We start from the raw sequence: 20,604 nt of genomic DNA, 5'->3' as shown, positions 1-20,604 counted from the left end.
GAGAAAGAGAAAGAGAAAATTAAAGTATTGTTTGAACAGATGTAGGTACTCTCTTTTTTGGATGCTGATAACAAACAATTGCCTGCAACTTTTCAAATTTTGTTTGTGTTCGACCTTCATGGAGTAATTGGGGATGAGGATGTGACATGCAGAACAAACCTGATTCAGCGGTCTAGAATACTTAAGCACCATTCTTAGCAGCCTGAAGGTCGATAAGGAAGAGAAGAAGCCACGGAAGATATGGTGGTACACAACAAGTCAGGTATTCTCTGCCTTGTTGATAATTAGTAGTCTGGTGTCAGACTGGCTGGAGTACTCGGACATGGACGATCCAGTTAGTGCCCTTTAAGATTCTGTTTCAGGTTATCCAACCCAGAAAGTCTGCACTACAGAGCTAAACGAGAACGTACCAGAGCAGTGTTTGTACTTTACAATCGTTGGTACGATTTTAGCAGTATTGCAATTGGGTAACATCATTTACCAGATTGTTCAGAATCACAGGTTAAAGCTGACATAAATACGCATTATTTCCCTTTTATCTCCTTCTGCCGCCATATTAGTTGTCGGACCGTAACTTTCTCGACCGGTATATATACCCCAGTGGCAGTTGAGGAATGATCAAAACTAATATGGCGACCGAATGCTTTTATGAATTAATGTCAGCTTTAAGCCCCGACACCGAAATACATGTAAGAAATTATCTTGACAAAAGAACGGATGTATTCTTTGTCAACGCATTCGTTAAATTTCCACCAACCTTTCTGATACATCGTCTTCATAGATTTGTCTAAAATACGGTGCTGAAGTAAGCCCTCAAAAAGTTCAAGGAATATTGAATGGAATTTCCTCATTGGATAGTTCTGCCTGGCGTTATCTAGCTCACGTCAAAGTCTCATCCGAAGGTTCATGTAGCTGCTCAAGTATGTTTGAGAAATGTGCTGCCCGCTTTGGTGGGTGCATGAAGGGCTGTCTTTTGGATTGCATCAAGTGTATTTGTCCATGCTGCTGCTATTGCATTGGGTAAGTAATGTAAATACCGACGGTTTTACCATATTAAGTTTCTCAACTTTCACGATAGCATAGCTTATATGTTTAAATGTTAAAGCTGCTTGGTCCAATTTTTTCGTAATTACAGTATCAAAATTTTGTTCATACAAATCATTTATCTAAGAAAGTTATGGACTTTCTCCTATTTATACCAGCAGAATCCATCTCCTTTCAAGGTTAAAAAAATATTCAAGGTAAATAAAAATAATGTCCCTTTGGGCAAACGAAAAAACAAACCAAAATGCATCATGGGAATGTTTAGAAAAGGAAACCGCATGGTTTCGTCCCCTGAATGATTGGGGTTATTCAACCCGCATGCTATGCATCGACTGTAAAGAAAGCAGACTTTAGATTTATTGGCGAACAAAACGTACACATGTTTATTTGAATTTGTCTGATCATTTGTCTGACATTTTCGACCTTTATTTAAAGCGATGTCATATTCGTAATACAACCATACCCGTCTCGTCGTCAGGGGTGAAATTTAACATGAGGCGAAATAACGCGGTACCAAACGCGGTCGTTTGTTTTGTTAGCAAATTTTGTACGTATTTTTCGTCATTGAATTTTGGCTTAATTGACTGGGAAAACTACTGCAATATCTATTATTATACATATACTAAGCATAGCCATCGTTTAAAAGCGTGCATAAAATTTGATATAAAATCGGACCAAGCAGCTTTAAGGATTAATATATAAAATACACATATACTTATCAAATATATCACTTTTATAATCATTCAGTGCAGTTAGTTTTTCCTCCTCTGAGACAGCGCCTGTCACATTACATCTTAGAGATTCGCATTTTGGATAAACATCAGTTCGTGGAGAGGCAATTTTGATGTGAGGAGCATATTGGAGCCATATGCTCTTAAACGTTGATAGTTCTACAAACCTTTGATAGTAAAACATTTAAATTCATATGTTGTTCTGGTGTTTATTGGAACATAAACGCCACTCACGCAAAACTAAATTTTAAATTTTTTCTAAAAATGTTATATCCTTCATTGCTCTCCTCACAAACAGATTGATATCTAGTATGGGTATCAATTTTAGTTGAGGATGCTGGCAGAAGGACTGGATTTTCGACAGATGCATTTCCATGGGGCACTGCTGGAAGAGGAAACCGGCGTATTCCTCACGATAGCGTATAATGAAACTCACCACCCTTTTGATGTCAAGAAATGAAAGGGCATGCTTCGGATTTCTTCCTTTGTTGCCATGGTTCCTAGGAAACGGTCCATTCATTTTCAGATGTTTCAACAAATTTTTTAGCTGCTTTTCGCCAAGATCATGTATGATAAGGAAAGCTACTTTACAGACCTCTCTATCAGCAAAACTATATGACTATATGCATCGCTGGCGTTTTTTGTCGCTGGCGTCCATACCAGTATTTCTACATTTTAGCTTTCCCATAATGTACATGTCTTTTTCGTCTCTAGTAAGTGCTTGCATAGTAAGTATATCATCTTTAATTTCTTCATATTGAATTTTGTCAAAACAATTAAAATGACAAGAACAACCACTTGAAATTTTTATCTCTAACACCATTCAAATCAGAATCTTCACTAAACCTGGCACATTCTTGTAACTCATCTTCATGATCTTGCGAAAAATTTGACGCAAGTCTGCTAAAGAACTCTTCTTCAGATTCTATCAATTCGGGGAAAATTGTTTCTTCATTATCTGCTCTATTATCAGGATTAGAGTTTTGTTCTTGTTGCAGGAAGAATTCCCAAATCACTTCATCAAGATCCTAGAAATATATACATTTTTTATTTATCGTATTAAACTTGTTTATAATTATAAGTTAATTCTGCAGAAAATAATAACATGATGATTCATATTGAAACATTTTCCCTGTAACTTTTTTTTACCGATTAAACGATTGATAACGTGTATTTACGTTCAAAAACTTATTGATTGTCAGGCCATTAATAAACAGATTTATATATTTTTAAAATATTCGATTAACTCGTCCTATTCTACTCAAACTGTAAATAAAATTTTGAATTTTAGGGCGATACAACCGGTACGAAAATGCAAGTTCTACGAGACCACCTTATACCTGCTATGGCAACATGTAAACAATGTCTATAAATAGGCATACATTCTGGATTTTCTTGTTAATTTCACATTGGGGTTATTAGTACATTGTTTTTATAATCATGATCTCGTGTACAAATTTACACAGCGCATATAAATTTTCCTCAAAATAAAAGTTCATATCTTTTGAATGGAATGTAACAAGGTAAGTAACCTATAGTGTAGAGTTCCGAGTAAATGTTTATACGGTTGTGTCAATCGATCTGTTTTGAAAGCAGGGGGTAAACAGTCCAATCAACACTTTGCAAAAGTTGTTCCCCTTTGCGGGGTCAACCCAAAGGTCAAAAGGGAAAAGGCAACTTTTCCCTTCTTTAAGCAACCAAATATTTGGGCGTCCTCTGAAGAAATCTCTTGGGATATGATTTATTCCTTCGATGTGTGGGTTGCCCCAACTTGGGGCAATTAAAATTCACAGCGGAAACGGATTTTTAATGTCAAATGACGAAGTTACAACCCTCTAAACTACTACTGTGAGAAATATATGGGTTTTTCCCCAAAGATGGCGACCAAGGGACATAACTTTTGTAAAGTGTTTTATTTGATTAAGTGGGTCGTTTAAAGTAAGTCTTTCTTGAAAAGTTATTTGTTATGCAATGTATGTTTCATTATAAAAAGATAAATTTCATTAAATTCGTCGTAAGGCTACTGAAAATATGAAAATAAACTTAATATAAAATTATTTTATTGCACTAAGTATAGTTAAGGAGTGTTTTTATTACCGAAACAAGTTTTAAAAAAGCTAGATGTCTTCTTAAATATTTTTGTTTTAAAACAGTTGATTAAGATAAAAATAATTTTCAACCTGGGATGTTCTAGTGAGCGTGTTTTAAAGTGTGCTGATCAATTTTAAATTAGCTTTCTCTCAGAAAATACAAAACGTTAGTTATTATATATTATGAAATCAAATATCGAAACAGGGTTGCGCGGATCTAGGGCTGGGGTTCAGAAAAATTCAAATTATGAAATTTACGGAAAAAAAGGTCTCGGACCTATCCCCCTCCCACAGAAAAAAAATCCTGGACCAGGCATGACATGTAAACCTGAAATGCCACTTCCTCGGCACCATGCACAGCTATCTACATGTCTGTCACCGAATTCGTCATTTGAAGTGCAAAATATCTCTGCATCAATTGTCATAAGTTATCAATGAAATAATTTGACAGCTTTGTACTTTCAGTTCTTTGATGAATAATTACCACGGGCTTAACATGGCTGTAAATGGCTGCTACATGTAACTTCAGCATAGTTATGAAATGAATGCCGTAGTTATATTGCAAGTCTAAGGTTGCAATATTTGTTCTTCTTCATTTTATTTTAAAAGCATCTACACTTTCGATTTGAAAAGTTTTCCATGCGAGTTGTATACAGAAATACATTATACGATGCAAATTAAAAATTCTATTTATACACAGAAATTACTCCACAAATGGCTTAGATCAAATAAAAAAAAACCAATTTTTTAAATACCATATTGTCGATGCATTCAATATTAAATTCAGGTTTTCCTGTTGATAATATTTAGGTCTTTCCAGTTGGCCTTTATTTACATTTGGTAGCCCACATATTTTTAGAGCATTATTACGAAATCCGGTTGGTGCTAGATGAAAAAAAAATTTAAACACTGGCTTTTCAATATAATTAAAACGAGTTGAAGAATCCAATACACCACATGAAGCAATTGAGTCCGTGAAACAGTTACCGAAATTTTATCTGGTGAGCGCAATTTAGTGGTGACATCTGGCGGCTAGATATTTTTATTTTGTATTGTATTAACCGGCTTCCGTACAGTAGCGAATAAAATGAAAGTAGAGACGGTACGTGGAAAAATACAGAGTGTATCTAAAATAAAGCAAAACATGGCTTCAAATTTCCTGTGGAACATTTATAAATGTTTATTTTCAGTATCTTTTTAAAAAAATTTAAAAGTTTTGTAAAAAAAAAACCGTATTCTTCAGCTAGATCACAAAATTTGTTTGATAACTCATTCTTTGAAGTATTATAATAATCTTATAAAAATGCATTCATTATATTTTGAAAATACCTGTAGATATATTTTCAGAAAACGGCAGCTGTTATTAAATTAGGTCAGGATTTCCCGTTTGACTCATTGCAACACCGACTAAAAAGGAGCCAATTTTAATTGTGTTAAACAGTTTCCAAGGACTCGATCTCAAGGTAGGTGTTGAGACATTATGAGTGAGGATTCTATATAATGAAGTTTTCAGATATTATACTGTATACGTCATTGCCAATTTGTTTTTTTTTTTATATACAGCACCGCCAGCACGTTTATTACCTGCAGTGCTGCTGATGATATCAATTATCCGGCTACGGACCACAAAATAAAGATCGAGAGCACATATTGACAAGATTTGTGATTCTAGTACATCAAAAATGGCAAGTGGTTTTTTTTTTAATATTGTTTTTTTTTTTTTTTTTTTTTTTTTTTTTTAAATAAATAATTTGCTATTTAATTGTTATATTTAACAACTGTCTCTTAATTTATACAATATGATTTACAGTTTACAAGTTTTCAAAGTATTTTACAAAAGATATTCTCTCTATCTCGATCTCTCTGATTATCTTTGCGTGGATCCATTTTCTTTTTTTAAGTGGTTGGGGTTGGGGGGGGGGGGGGGGGGGCAGATGAATTATTCGGAGAGGTGGGTCCTTTGCTTATTTTTGTCAATTTATGTGAATATAATAAGTAATTTTTCATGAAGAATCAATTCCTCTACTAGATCCACGTATGTTTGTGGCTGCTCAATAATGGTCCAGATCTATTTATTTTCGCTGAAAAGTTAATATTTGTTTTGATGAAGTGTTTTTTTTTATATGTAGAATGATAGATTAGATATTTATATGTAAAAACCCTAAAACGAAACCGGTTTTCCCAAGCTATTTTTTCATCGTTCTTTATCTGTAGGCAAATCGATAGTGCTCTGCAATAAGTTGTGTAGACAGCGGTTTTGGAAATTATCCAAGACTGAACAAAGATGTCTGCGAGATCTTATTGTTACATAAGTTTTTCAAGCTCTATAAACGATTCCCATAAATAAAAATTGATTCTGAGCATATAATCAAAATGCACTCCTACTGTTTAGTAGAACTTAATATCAGTAAAATTATTGAAAACATGTTAATATTTTACTATTTATCTTTATTTTGCATAAAACATATATATATATAATCTCCACATAGATGTTCTTTTTTTAAAGACTTCGATATTAGGCCACCTTTGAATTTGCTTGTTTGCTCTTGTCCTAGTGAATTCTCATGGTAAATATAATAAAGATTCTAAGAATTTGTTTTTTCTCAACGCACTTGTTCGTAAATAAAGTCGTATTCTCTATACCTTTGAATTTGCTTGTTTGCTCTTGTCCTAGTGAATTCTCATGGTAAATATAATATAGATTCTAAGAATTTGTTTTTTCTCAACGCACTTGTTCGTAAATAAAGTCGTATTATTTTCTATGTAAATGTATATATTATAGCCCCCCCCCCCCCCCCGCGGATTAGGATTTTCATGATTTTGGGAATTAGGCTTTTTCTCTCTCAATATTTCTGAGGATCAGTCTAACCCCCGCCCCCCCCCCCCCCCCCCACTTTCAATTTGCTTCTGACGCCAGTGCAAAGACACCGAGGATCTTCGACCTTGGCTATTGCGTCGCCACCCATGGCTTGCGGGGATGCATACTTTGGGACCCGCACTGGCGCAGTATCTTTGATCATATAAGGAGAAAATGCATGTTTTTCAAAAAATATATTTTAAACTCCTAAATATACAACAAGGAATCCAAGTGGAAATATGTTTAGTATGAACAAAAAAAAACTTTAAGTTTACTACAGGGTTATTTTTGCCCCATGTATTTTTTACCCTTTTATACTTGCAAACAGTTTCACCATATCTTAAATTCGCCCAGTCACAGTTGTGTTTAAAGGTATATGTCGGGTATTTTTAATGAATAACAGTAATAAGATCTAATTATATGCTTCATTTCTTTACTTAAATATAGGACTTTCACACAAATTACGCCTTATAAGGCCCTCGCATAACAAAGATACAAGAAATAAAAAAAAATATCTTTTACCGGCGCGGTATAAAAAAAAAAATACAAAAGATTTGAATAACTCCGCCTTAAAAGGGTTATGTGACATCCATGTCGGTCTCTCAACAACGATGGCGACGACGAAAAAAGATAGGTATACCGTTAAGTTTTGACATGTTTGGCAATGAAGAAAAAAGAGACAGACTGACAAGGATAGGAATAAAGAGAAGATTGTCATCGGAGACCATGTAGATTGATGGAGTAGGAATTAAAGCCGAATTAAACTTTCAAAGTTTTCATCATGAAGTTGTTGGGGTTTTGCAATTCGGTAATTTATAAACAAACTTGTTTCAATGTTTTCCCGTACTCATGCGCAGTGGCGTTATAAATGGCGGACCACATTAATATTCATCAGACGTGTAGCAAAGTTTAGCGACAAAATAACTAAAGACTAAAGACAGAACATTTTTAATGGGCCTAGAGTTTGTGAAACGTCAAATTATAATATAACGCACAAAAGCCTTTACAATAACAGTCAAATATAGTCATTTTAATATTTGTTGTCTGTTTGTTTTTCAGAAGATGCATACTACTCCAGTTCTACTAGTCGGCATATGCCTGTTGCAAGCTGGTGTTGCATGGGCAGATACATGTCCCGCGTACTGCTTTTGCAATAAATTACTCACGTCGGTGAATTGCGAAGGCAAAAGGTTGATGAAAATACCTACAGACCTGCCAAAAACGGTCGAAAAATTGTATCTGCAGCACAACGAAATTGCTGATCTAGAGCCGAACTCTCTCTGTGGGCTTTCCGAATTGCAGGAACTTTATCTACAGAATAACAAACTTTCCTTTATAAAGAGTTTGACATTTACCGGAACATGTGTACCGAATTTAAAAGTGATACGACTTGACAATAATCGCATCAGTTCGTTGGAAGAAAATGCATTTTTCAACATGACAAACCTCAATATTACCTATTTCACTAATAACGTGATCACACATATTAATCCGCGTTCATTTGTTGAATGTTTTAAGATGTCTTTCTTGCATTTAGGACAAAACTATTTAGATCACATTCCAGCGATATCATTTCTTACTGGACTACAGCAGCTCAGCATACAAGGAAACAAAGTAAAGAACGCAACATTTCCAACTAGCTATGAAAACTGCACACTGCTGTCAACAATTGGTCTTAGCACAAATTTCATAGAAAATCTCACTAAGGAAACTTTTCAGAGTCTGCAAAATTGTCCCGTCAGAAAGTTGGAGTTATCGAGAAATAAAATAACTGACATTTCCAAGGAAGCTTTTCTGCCTTTAACAAAACTTGTGTCTCTTACAATCAGCCAAAATCATTTAACGGCTCCTAAACTTAAAATTGGATTAGAAGGTCTCAAATCCTCCTCGCTTAGCTCACTTAATATAGCAAGACTTCAACTTGGAGGACAATTGCCCTCTTCCACATTTGCACTTCTTAATGGAACAGTACTGAAGCAATTGCTTATGAGTAATAACAAAATCAATCAACTTCCTAGTCGTGCATTTGCCACTTTAAAAAGGCTAGAGCAGATCGACTTGAAGGGCTGCAAGATTCAGACAATTGCCAACGACACTTTTGCAGGACTCCACTTTCTCACCAATTTGAACCTTGCAGACAACTATTTGGACAAAGTTCCCACAAATCTTCCATCATCGCTGAATATACTATATCTCAATGGAAATCAAATCATTGCTCTTGGTGAAAATTCATTCGTGAATCTAGTATCGTTGAAAAACCTTTACCTGGGTGCCAACAAAATTTCTGAGGTAAACAAATTGGCTTTCAATGGTTTGGTCAGCCTACAAAAACTGCATTTGGTTTCCAATAGTATAAGTAGTCTAGCCGCAGAACTGTTTGCTCCATTCGGAAGGCTGATTTCCCTCGAACTAAATAAGAACAATTTGAAAACAGTTCAAAATTCACCAGACATTTTCTCATCAATGACGTCCTTGTTGTATCTTTCATTGGCTGATAACGGCTGTAGTATAATGCCATTGTCGTCATTCAAACACTTGCAGTCACTGAAATACTTGTTACTTGATGGCAATAATCTTGGAGATCTAATTGGAAGTGACAATTCTGGGACTTTGTTTGCTGGATTACACAAACTAGAAACACTTAGTCTTTCAAAGAATTTCCTCCACAACCTACCAACATCGATGTTTAGAGATCTTAGCTCCTTAAAAACATTAACAATGCAGGGCAATAGAATTTCTGGGTGGAACAATGGTTTATTCAAACAAACTTCTGCGCTCAAAACCTTAGATCTTAGTGACAATTCTATATCGTTGGTGAATTCAACTTCCTTGGAAGATCTTTCACAAAACCTAAATTTTCAGATGCTGAACCTGAGCAACAATCCATTTGCATGCACTTGCGACCTTCGATGGTTCCGAGATTGGGTAAACCAAACCAAGGTGAATATTGCAAATGTCGAAAATTACGTGTGCAATTCCCCAGATGCATGGAAGGGGAAACCTTTCTTGTCATTTGATCGGACTAAAATTAACTGTGTTTGGTTTAACCTGTATTTTGTGATCGGGGTTAGCGTGGCATCTGCTGTTGCTATGCTTATCATCTGTGTCTTCATCTATAGAAAGCGATGGTGGATTCTCTATCGGTGTTACCGTCTGAAAAACTCCTGCATGGCTCCACGAAGCAGAGCTGGTTATCAGCCAATTAATAGTGAACATGGATGGAAATATGACGCCTATCTATCGTATGCTGATGAAGATTACCAGTGGATCCTCGAAAACTTACTCCCAGGTATAGACTCCGGAGAGCTGTCACCGGGAGAAACATTTAATGGGGAGTTTAGGTTGTATTTTAACGACAGGGACTCTGTTCCTGGAAGCAGTATGATTTCCAACATCTCAGACAACATTGAAATGAGCAGAAAAGTCATCATCGTCTTGACGAAGAAATATCTTTCTAGTGCTCAGCACACATTTGAAATTGATCTTGCTGTTATGTTGAAATTAAAAGACATCATTGATGATATCATTGTGATTAATGTTCTTGGTGTTCCATATCAATCCATTCCAAAATCGCTGCAAAGGAAAGTGTCTCGAGACGAATTTCTACTATGGGAAGATGAAGTCAATGCCAGAAGAGTATTTAAACAGAGATTAATAGAAGCACTGACGAGTAAACGGAAAACGAGGGAAGTCATTGTTTAAAAAACTTACTCACTGGTTGTCAACTAAGGGCAATTATTTTTATATTTATGGTTTGAAATAGACTGTGATATTGACATTGGTGCCAATGAAGTACTAAGTTGGAATATTCTTCTTTATTGTTTGTGTGCTTTTTTTCATATACTCATATGCTGTTTAGCATTATAAAAAGACAAACATGTACCTGCTTGCATTATAGAATAAAATAAAGTTGTTATGTCTGAGATTGAGATTTTGTAGAAAAATAATTTAATGTTCTCCGATCCTCAGCTTCCAAGGTTCTTTTTACATCATAAAAATGTTATTTTTCTTTCAAACTGTATAAATAAATTTAAATGATTTTAAGATGGTACCGATGTATTTTACAAAGTTATTAACAGTGCGACATTTAAGTCCAGACATGACAAGGTCCGGGCTTTTAGCTACCATTTCCGTTGGACATAGCTTACTTTTGTTTATATATCTTGGTGGGACATTTTACTTTGATCCTATCATGTCAGCATGAATGTACACATTGCTCTAGTTTCCTTATAATTGTCTCTCAAATATCAAAATCCCATGGGATTTTGGTGGGATTTTTCATCCCATCTCAAACCCCACCAAAATCCCATGGGAGAAAAAAATCTTTGTGGGATATAAACTCCTGTGGGATTTTTTCTCCCATCTTTGGTGTTGATAGGATAATTAATCCTATAAAAGGCTATGATAGGATTTAAAATCCTATGAATGACCATGTTGGGATATTTTATCCCAGAGGATAAAAAGTCCTCTAAATATAAAGATATGTATGTTGGGGTTAACTAAACACTTATGATTCAATTGTCTGATCATATAGTCTAGTAAAAGCAATATTCAAACAACCAATGTATCAATTTATTACATAATGTCATTATATCCATCTTATGAATTACACATGCTAAATTATATGTACCAACAATAACATATTCTTCTTGAAATGACTTAATAGAGCTTATAACAATAAGATTTAACAAATTCTGAGAAAATAAATACCAAAAATTACCAATTCTATTGAATATTAATGAAAATATTTCTGTTTATGTAAACCTATAAACTCTTACTTTTCACTGCTGCAAGGAGACTCATTTTTGTTTTAAATTTTGATTGATTGATATGATTTGATTTGATACTTTACATCAGGTGAACCGGCATGACCCAAGGAAGAAGAATATATATGATTTATGGGCAGGGATCTCAACTGTTTTCAAGATATTTGGGCACTTCCTGTTCAAAAGGGGGGGGGGGGGTCATAACCACCCTTGGGGCCCATGACCTATATACTATTTGATGTTCCTTGACACAAGGAACAAGAATTTATTTGGTTTAGGGGTGGGGATCTCAACCGTTTTCGAGATATTTGGACACTTCCTGTTCAATGGGGGTCAGGACAACCCCCAGGGCCCATAACCTACATACCATTTAATGCCCATTATCACAAAGAACAAGAATATATATAAGTAGTTTGGGGTTGGGGATCTCATGGGAATTTAATGAGATATTTTAATTAGGGCACTTCCTGTTTCAGGGGTAGACGGAACCACCCCCATATGGCCATAACCTATATACAATGTACCATATGATGCCCCATTACACAAGGAACAAGAATTTATATGGTTTAGGGGTGAGGAGTCACGGTTTTTTAAATATTAAGTAATTTCCCAAACCTCGGGGTTGGGGAATATATATAGTCCCCAGAGATCATATCTATAATGTACCATGTATTGACCATAATTAACACTCAATATATTTAGCATTTGAAAAATCCATGTCAATATCTTTAACGGTTTTCAAGTGATAACCATTTACAATATAGTGTATAATTTTTCCCTACGGATTCAGTGTTAGACCCCACCCCTATTTGACCCCCAAAACTATGGTTGCCCAACCCCAATTTAAAAACAATAAATTTAAAATTTAAAACAGGGTATGCAGGCCTATCATATTCTAGATCTAGAGTTGTGTACAACTCTGTTCATGCAGCCATCTCTGAGAAAAGCGATGGACAAGTTCAGAGGCAAGAAAGAAGAAAAAGAAGAAAACGCTTTCAAAAACAATGTCTCCAAACTTCTTTTGGGAGACTTAATTACAACAGGTACAATGTAAACAATTATTTTTATATACATACAGAAGGAGAGTTTATTAATACTCCCTCTTCGGTTACATGTGTAGAATGGCCACCACTTGAGTAAAATTTGGCCTACCCAGAAAGTTGGAATTTCCTATTCTGATGACAATTTATAGGCTTAAGTCAGGCGCTTAGCTAGGCGTACGCAAGTACGCATGTGCTTCCACATCATTTTCACCAAAAAATTAATAAATTAAAAAAACCCTTAAATAATGCTGATTAATGAAAAAAAAATTTTAGGAATAAATATTAAACTAAGCTGTTGGTATCTCAGAATTTGCTGAGAAATAGCATAGACGACTTGCCTTTCTTTTTCAATAAATAAAAAATAATAAATTGCTTTTCTGATATTTTCTATTATTATTTGCATACAATATTACCTAACCTGAGTGACAGGTTGACAATGATTATGAATAAAATAACGGAATCTTAAAGTTTAAATATATAATAATCTTTTGTATCATAAGAGTATTTTTGTAGAAAAAAATGTTACTGACCATTAGGAGAGAAAGCACAAAACTTATTAGATATAAATTAAAGCAATATGAGCTGTATTTTTTTAAAATTTTATTTTGGTGCAAAAACCTGCTAATACAATAGGTCTGCATGAAACTTAAACTTTTATGATAAATAAGATTTGAAAACATCATTAATTTTTGTCAAAAGAAAGAATTCTCTTCTAAGGAATATATAACAGCTCAATTTTTGAACAGGACAATAATAATAGGATAATAATTCAATTTTGCTCCAATTAAGGCGTCTTGACGGCTTTTTCCACAAACATATAGCTTATAGAAATTTAAATACCATGACATTTTTTGTCATTTTAGTAGAAAATAACATTTTTGTAAAAGACAAATTCAAATTGAAAATTGCAGCTCATATTGTTTTGAATTAATTTCATTATAAATCAGGCACTACTTTTTTTTATCGTTAATTTTATGATGATGATGAAGTTATCATTTTACACATTAAAATCTGGGGTTATTTTGATCAAACTCCTTTTTCTGGATACTCAAAATTAAGTGTCTGAAATGCTGAAAACTCGCCGGCTTCCGGGGTCCTGAGCCCCCACCAGAGCTTCGCTCTGTACCCATGTGGGGGGGGGGGGGGGCGCTCAAGGCGACCCCAAACCCTCTGCCTTATTTTGCTTCCGCAATAAGCCAGCCTTAGCTACGCCCCTGTAAGTTAATTACTGAGATAAAAATAAATTAATACTTTTAAAACAGTTTTTATCAATTTAATCATTAAATTTATAAATCTGCAGTGAAGTTGCTCTCTGGTTTTATGAAATAACATTAAGAAACCTGACAAATTATAAACCCATTTTTTTTTTAAGAATATGTTTAAAATTCTTTCAAATGTAGTACAAATGTAATTACATGTAAACAAATGTAGTTATTATAGTATCAACCTTAAAAACCCAAGTGTATGTATCCTGTGCAAAAGTGATATTTAAGATGTTTTTACATTAGTTAAAAAATCATCTCCCTTCTTTCATTACGTATACATGTATGATATGTAAAGGTACACTTCACCTTCAAATAACATCTAGCTACTATAATTACGGTACTACTATTGAAACGAACAAGAATCAACATATTTTTACCCTTTTATTGTATATATATATATGCGTCAAATATGTAGAAATACATGTAAAAATTGAACATTTTTCATGAAATTATATATATATCCATCTCCAGCTACCCTGGTGTGTTTTAATTTTTTTTAAATTAAAGGTAGGCATATCATACTTGCAGGTCCTACTGTTTATCAAAAGGAGACTAGAAACCAGAATAGATAAGATATTCACTAAATATGATTGTTAACTTCCATTTTCATGGAAACAAAAAAAAAACACATGCAGGATGGCATGTCTAGTTGTGAATAAAAATGCTACAAATCATCCAATTTACCAAAAAAGAGCAATTTCTTAGCATCAGTGATGATTATTTCAAATATGTGTAAGAAATGACCCAAGAAAATTGCCACAAGTTTCATAATATTAGGTAAAATATTTCAAACTATAAATGCTTTTTCTGACAATCAAAATACGGGGAGTGTAATACATGTAAGAGTATTTCTAAGTGATTTGATGCTTTTATCATGGTAATATTATGTAGATGTATGCAGTACTGAATAAGGTTTCTTATTCAAGGAGGTTGAACAACAATTGATGTCCAAAAGATTAAGTTAATATGTTTTGCTAAAGGAGAGCCCCATGAATCTGTGTTAAATAGAGGAGTGGGGAAATGGTAGGTTCACTTAAATGGCTATATTTTTCTTAAACCTCAATGGAATTGGCAATATGATGCATATTTTTTCTCAGAATTGCATAAGCTTTCTAATTTCATCTTTTCATAGAATTTTAGTGTAAATTAAAGAGAGCAAGTCAGACAGTTTTGGATAATAATGGGAGTAACTCCCTCCTAATTTATTATTTTTTTTTTAAAAATAAAATATGTTTAAAGATATTAATTGTTCCTCTTGAGTTGGGAATTGTAACTTATTTTTAAAAAAGTGTTCATCCCACGGGTACTTAATTAATACTAAGGAAGTTTTTGTCCCATGCTTTTCCTTTATGAAAAAAGTCATTGCCCCATGCCTGTTAAATGAACTGGGTCCCATCATTGTGATAAATTTAAGGTTCTCAAAAATTATAGCTCATACAGATTATACAAATATTAGATTTGCTCATCTGACTTATATTGGAATCATTATTATATGATTGACATTTATTAGTCAAGATTGTTTTAAAATATTTACTGAATGGCGGATCGGAGGCTAGAACCCATTAGTTTCTTAAATAACATTTATTTATTATGCAGTTGTATTATGTTGGTCTCAGTGGTACTTTTATGGATATTGTGAGGTTATACTATACAAACACTTAAATGTTTATTCAATAGTTATGTTACATATTAAATTTTTCCTAATACTCTACTCAACAATGCTCAATGAGCTTAAATAAAGCTCTGAATACATACCAGGTACATGTATTTTTAACCAGTGAACTCTAATGTTCAACAACTCTCTCTCTCTCTCTCTCTCTCTCTCTCTCTCTCTCTCTCTCTCTCTCTCTCTCTCCTAATGAATGATTTCGGTTTGTTTCAAAGTTAATTAGGAACATGATTATATATACCGGGTATGTTCTCTCTCTCCCTCTCTCTGAAAATTTTTGGCCATAGGTTTTAAAGGATTAATTCTGATTTTTAACTTGCAGTTACCTACATGTAGTACTTAATTATTTCTGATCGACTTCTTCTATTCATTGACAAGATGTTTTAGTAACTAAAAGCCTTGTATTTATGTTACTCATTATTTACTGAAGTTGTCTTCTGGGCAGTCATATGGTATATCATGTACATAAATTGTTGTTTGACAATACACGTATTAAAATGTACATGTAGTAGTGTGACAAGGACTATTCATAAAAGCACAATGTCTATATTCTAGATGATGTAGATATACTAGCTGGCAACCTATGAAAATATGCCCCCATGTACTTCATGTATATATTAACTCATTTTATTAGCAAACAGCCGTTAGAACATGAACTAATTAAGATGGCAAATGGATATCCATATTAAATACTCCTAAATTAAGAACATACAAACTATCAAAGGAAAATTTTTGCCTAGAAAATAACATCTCAATGAACAATTTCCTAAACATATTGTTAGCTAGATCAACAATGGCACAGTTTCGGTGTGGGGTATACTACCCCTGAAAATAGAGACTGCACAATTTCAGGGTGAACTTGTCTAGACTGAGTGCACATGAAAACTCTGTAGACGAAATACATGTAGAGGACACATTCCAATTTCTTCTAAAATGAACTTAGTTTACAATCTCAGAAAAAAACTATATCAAATTGTTTTTTTTCCAAATAATCTCTCTAATTTCTCTAGTTTCTAAATTCAAACTCTCATTTGTAATTTTCCAAGACAAGCTGCAAATTTTATTCATTGTGCATTTTAATTAAGACAAATTAAGTTCTTGCCCATGCATAAAATCATAACTTAGTGTTAACAGTGACTTATCATAGGTCCAATGGGCAGGTGTTTGACATTAATAACTGATAATTTTATACACATGTATAATATTTTTGGAAGAATATAAGTTGACATATTAGTTTACTTTGTAATAGGAGTAGTAAAATAATTTGACTATAACGACAGAAACGGTTCCTGAAAAAAGCCCCCCCCCCCCCCCCCCAATGAGAGAATGCAACAGTGCACAGTCTATAATAGACATGATGCCAGACTATATAATGTTTTTTAAAATGTTGCCAATTGTACTAATGACAAAATTGAAATATGGATCTGTTCATATTACTTATAAATATTTCCTTAAAATGAAAACAATACAAGTGTAGTAACAAAACTGTATTTAAACTTTATCAATATAGATCAATGCATCTAGTTTTGTGAATGCAATGATTTGTATTATATTGACTATATATGATAATCTGCTCTTTCAACATTTTATTACTTGCACATTCATTTCATTTATAATATAATTTTAATAACTTTTAAATATTGTGTTGATGTCAATTACAAATAAGCTTTAATTTACATGTGCCAGCTGTGTACATGTAGCATTAAAAGTCTTTGTTGTGTTCATTATGAATTCCTCATAGATAAGTCAACTGACCAAGGAGACACATTCTGTGTATACCTAATTACTATCCTATTGTCCTAAAGCATCTACCAATTCACATGGCAGTATCTACAGGTGTCAGTATGTGTATATTAATTAGCACCCTATTGTTCTACAAAGAATGGAGATATACACGTGTAAGACACGTGCGAGCAGATACCAGATTGAACAGAAACGCGTGACACAGGTGAACTCGCTCGAGGCTAAAATTGGATGAAGAAAATAATTAAGAACATACACATGTACTTACTGCTCATGATAGCAAAATTATTCCCCTCGTTAGTCTTCACTCCACTTCCTAGTTTTGGAAATTGGCTGTGAACCACTTTATCAAGTTGCATGATAAAATGGAAATTTGGCACATACAAGGAGTGAATTGTGAATCTTTATATTAATTTTGGATTGTTTTTCATCCATTTTAAAGGTTCTGCGTTCTTATTATTTTTTTTTTTTGGAAGTTCAGAAGCGAGAAATTTTTACCGAACACTTATCATTAAGGTCTTCCGTCTCTACGAAATCAAACACGGTTTTTATTATGTGAATGTAAACATTATTCACCAACTTTTAATCGTTACTATCAATATTAATGAATTATTGATTCAGATAGCTTTTGGCATAAGATATTTACGTGGATCAATGCGACATATATCATTTTAAGTAAATGGTAGTTGTCTTGCCAGTGAGACACCAACGTCCCTGGTTTTGCTAAGCCCGTTACAATGCCATCCCGAAACGAAGATTATTATATTCACATTTTGCTCATTCATTCATTCATTCATTTATTTCAATCTCAACACCATTGCACAATGGTACACAGAGATTATAATAATACAATATGTGGTATTTCTTAATAATTAACAATGCATGCGTAAGCGAGAGAGAGAGAGAGAAAAAAAAAACATATACAACTCTGACTCGTTAATACAAATGTGAAGTATGGGGGTTCTAACCTGGGGAGCATTTTTTATTTATTTTTCTAATAAAAGCACATAATTTCCTCAAAGAACAGTGTTTTGTACTTGCCATTATAAATTTAAAACTAATAGCATTTTTTATTTTTATATTTATATTTGATAAGCATTGCTTGCGTTCTTGCTGCAACGAGTTACAACTAAGTATGTAGTGAAATTCATCTCCTATTTCACACTTATTACAATGAGCACAGAATCTTTCATGTCTGGGAATATTTGCCCAACGTCCACTTTCAATGGGTAGATGGTGATTACATGTTCGAAATCTACAAAATGTAATTGCATCTTTTTTTGATAATGTATCAAAATAATGTTCAAATTTCAACTCTTCCTTATAAATTCTATAATTTAGAGCTTTTGGGGATGATTGTAGAATAGATTGCCAATTTTGTTTGAATTGGTCTACCAACGTGAGTTTTATTTTTGCCTTTAGCCATTGTGAGTTATGTATAGTTTGATTAATCCATATATTAGATAAACCGCAATTATTTAGAATATGTTTGATATTTTCATACCAAGGGATTTTCCCCCCAATTTCGTGATTCATACAAATTCCTAGATCATATATTAACTTTGCAATTTTTGTATCTTTTCCGGTAAGTATTCTTGACCAATAAGAAATAATGCGTGTTTTAATTTGAATTTCAAGTGGGTATCGACCAAGTTCACCATATATCATGAAATCTGGAGTTGATTGTTTTAAATGGAGTAGAAGTTTACAAAATTTGAGATGAATTCTTTCTATAATTGCAATATTTGAAAAGCCCCAGACTTCACATCCATATAACAGTATAGGTTGGACAATTTTGTCAAATAAATCTAGTTGACACTGTACTGATAGATTATGAAATCTCCCCTTTTTTAACACTTCATATAATGCTTTTGTAGCTTTTTCGGCTAATTTCTGTATTGCAATTTTAAAAGATCCTGCTCTGCTAAATACTATTCCCAAGTAGTTAAAATCAGTAACAACTTCAATAAATTTATCGTTATATTTTATCTGCACGTTTTCTTTCTGTCTACCTTTGCTAAATATTATTATTTTAGATTTATCGATATTCATTTTCAGGTTCCATTTTATGCAATAAGTATGAAAGCAATCTATCTCTCTTTGCAATTCCTCGGGAGATTCAGCTAACAGTACAGTGTCGTCTGCATATAATATAGCAAATAATTTGAAAAATATATCTAACTTATTTTCTAACATGTCAGTAATAGTTGGTAAACCTTGTACATTAGACTCATTTAAAAAGTCATGCAAATCATTAAGGTACATAGAGAATAAGAAGGCTGACATATTTTCACCTTGCCTCACTCCGTTTTGACAATGAAAAAAAGTAGAGGTTTCATTATTGTAAACAATTCTTGACTTAATATGACTGTACATATTGAAAATAATATTAAACATTTTGCCACAAATATTATGGGATAATAGTTTAAACCACAATGCTTTTCGCCATACGTTATCAAACGCTTTTTCGAAATCTACAAACATACAATAAAGTTTTTTCTTCTTCATTCTCAAAAGTTCGAATAGAATATGTAATGTAAAAATATTATCAATGGTTGAATATTCTTTTCTAAAACCTGTTTGGTTTTCATGTAATACGTTAAATTCATCTGAAAATGTATTCAGTCGTTCGTTAAGAATGGAGGTAAAAAGTTTTCCAATACAGCTTAGTATAGTGATTGGTCTGTAGTTTTGTGGGTTGGTTTTAACTCCCTTGTTTTTGTATATTGGTATAATATTTCCCTCCAACCAAATAGAGGGAATCTTACCAGACGAAAAAACTAAATTGAACAACTTTTCATAAACTGGCAACATTAACTGCTGTGTTGCTTTAATATATTCGTTTCTTGCCAATCAATACAAGTGTGTGTAAGTTTTAAAACACTGTTAATTATCGGGCTTCTTAACATGTATTAAACGGGATGCCACAAATTTGGGCTGATCATTCAATTAAATTATTTCCTGTAAATCCAAGTTAAATGCAACACATACATGATTTTGAGAATCATTTTCAAGAATGAACAAGTGCTTCGGCTATAATGAAAAAAATATCATTGGTTTCTAATTAGAACATATAAATGATAACGAATTTCAAAGCTAATGCTATGCTGAGTATCAAACCGGCAGTGACAAAACGCGTATCATTGACCGGACGGACCCCCTTGAAAATTTAAATTTACATAAAGAAATATCGAAAATATGCCTCTGACCCCCTGGCAAACTAAAATGTCACTCCGAACCCAACCCCCAACCCCCCCCCCCCCCCACCTCCCCAAGGAAAACAAGCTGGATCGGTGCATTCCATGTCAGGCGGTGATATACATAAATGTCCCTGGTAGTACTATAAAACATCAAAAAGTAATTATACAAATTTTGAATAAAGAACCATAACAAGGG

The 20,604-nt window shown here is 33.5% G+C and overlaps 1 protein-coding gene across 1 annotated transcript; it reads left to right on the top strand.

Moving 5' to 3' along the window:
• Positions 1 to 3,159: 3,159 nt before the first annotated feature.
• On the top strand, positions 3,160 to 10,651 carry LOC105331924 (toll-like receptor 13). The gene is made up of 4 exons (XM_066078574.1): positions 3,160 to 3,298; positions 5,213 to 5,328; positions 5,429 to 5,550; positions 7,782 to 10,651. Exons 3-4 carry the CDS (start codon positions 5,548 to 5,550, stop codon positions 10,422 to 10,424), a joined length of 2,646 nt encoding a protein of 881 aa, XP_065934646.1. The 5' UTR covers positions 3,160 to 3,298; positions 5,213 to 5,328; positions 5,429 to 5,547; the 3' UTR covers positions 10,425 to 10,651.
• Positions 10,652 to 20,604: the final 9,953 nt, after the last annotated feature.

This window comes from Magallana gigas, chromosome 3, assembly GCF_963853765.1.
Source record: "Magallana gigas chromosome 3, xbMagGiga1.1, whole genome shotgun sequence".
NCBI lineage: Eukaryota > Metazoa > Mollusca > Bivalvia > Ostreida > Ostreidae > Magallana > Magallana gigas.
Note: the sequence above shows the minus strand (reverse complement) of the source record. Positions and strands in the feature narration are given on the sequence as shown.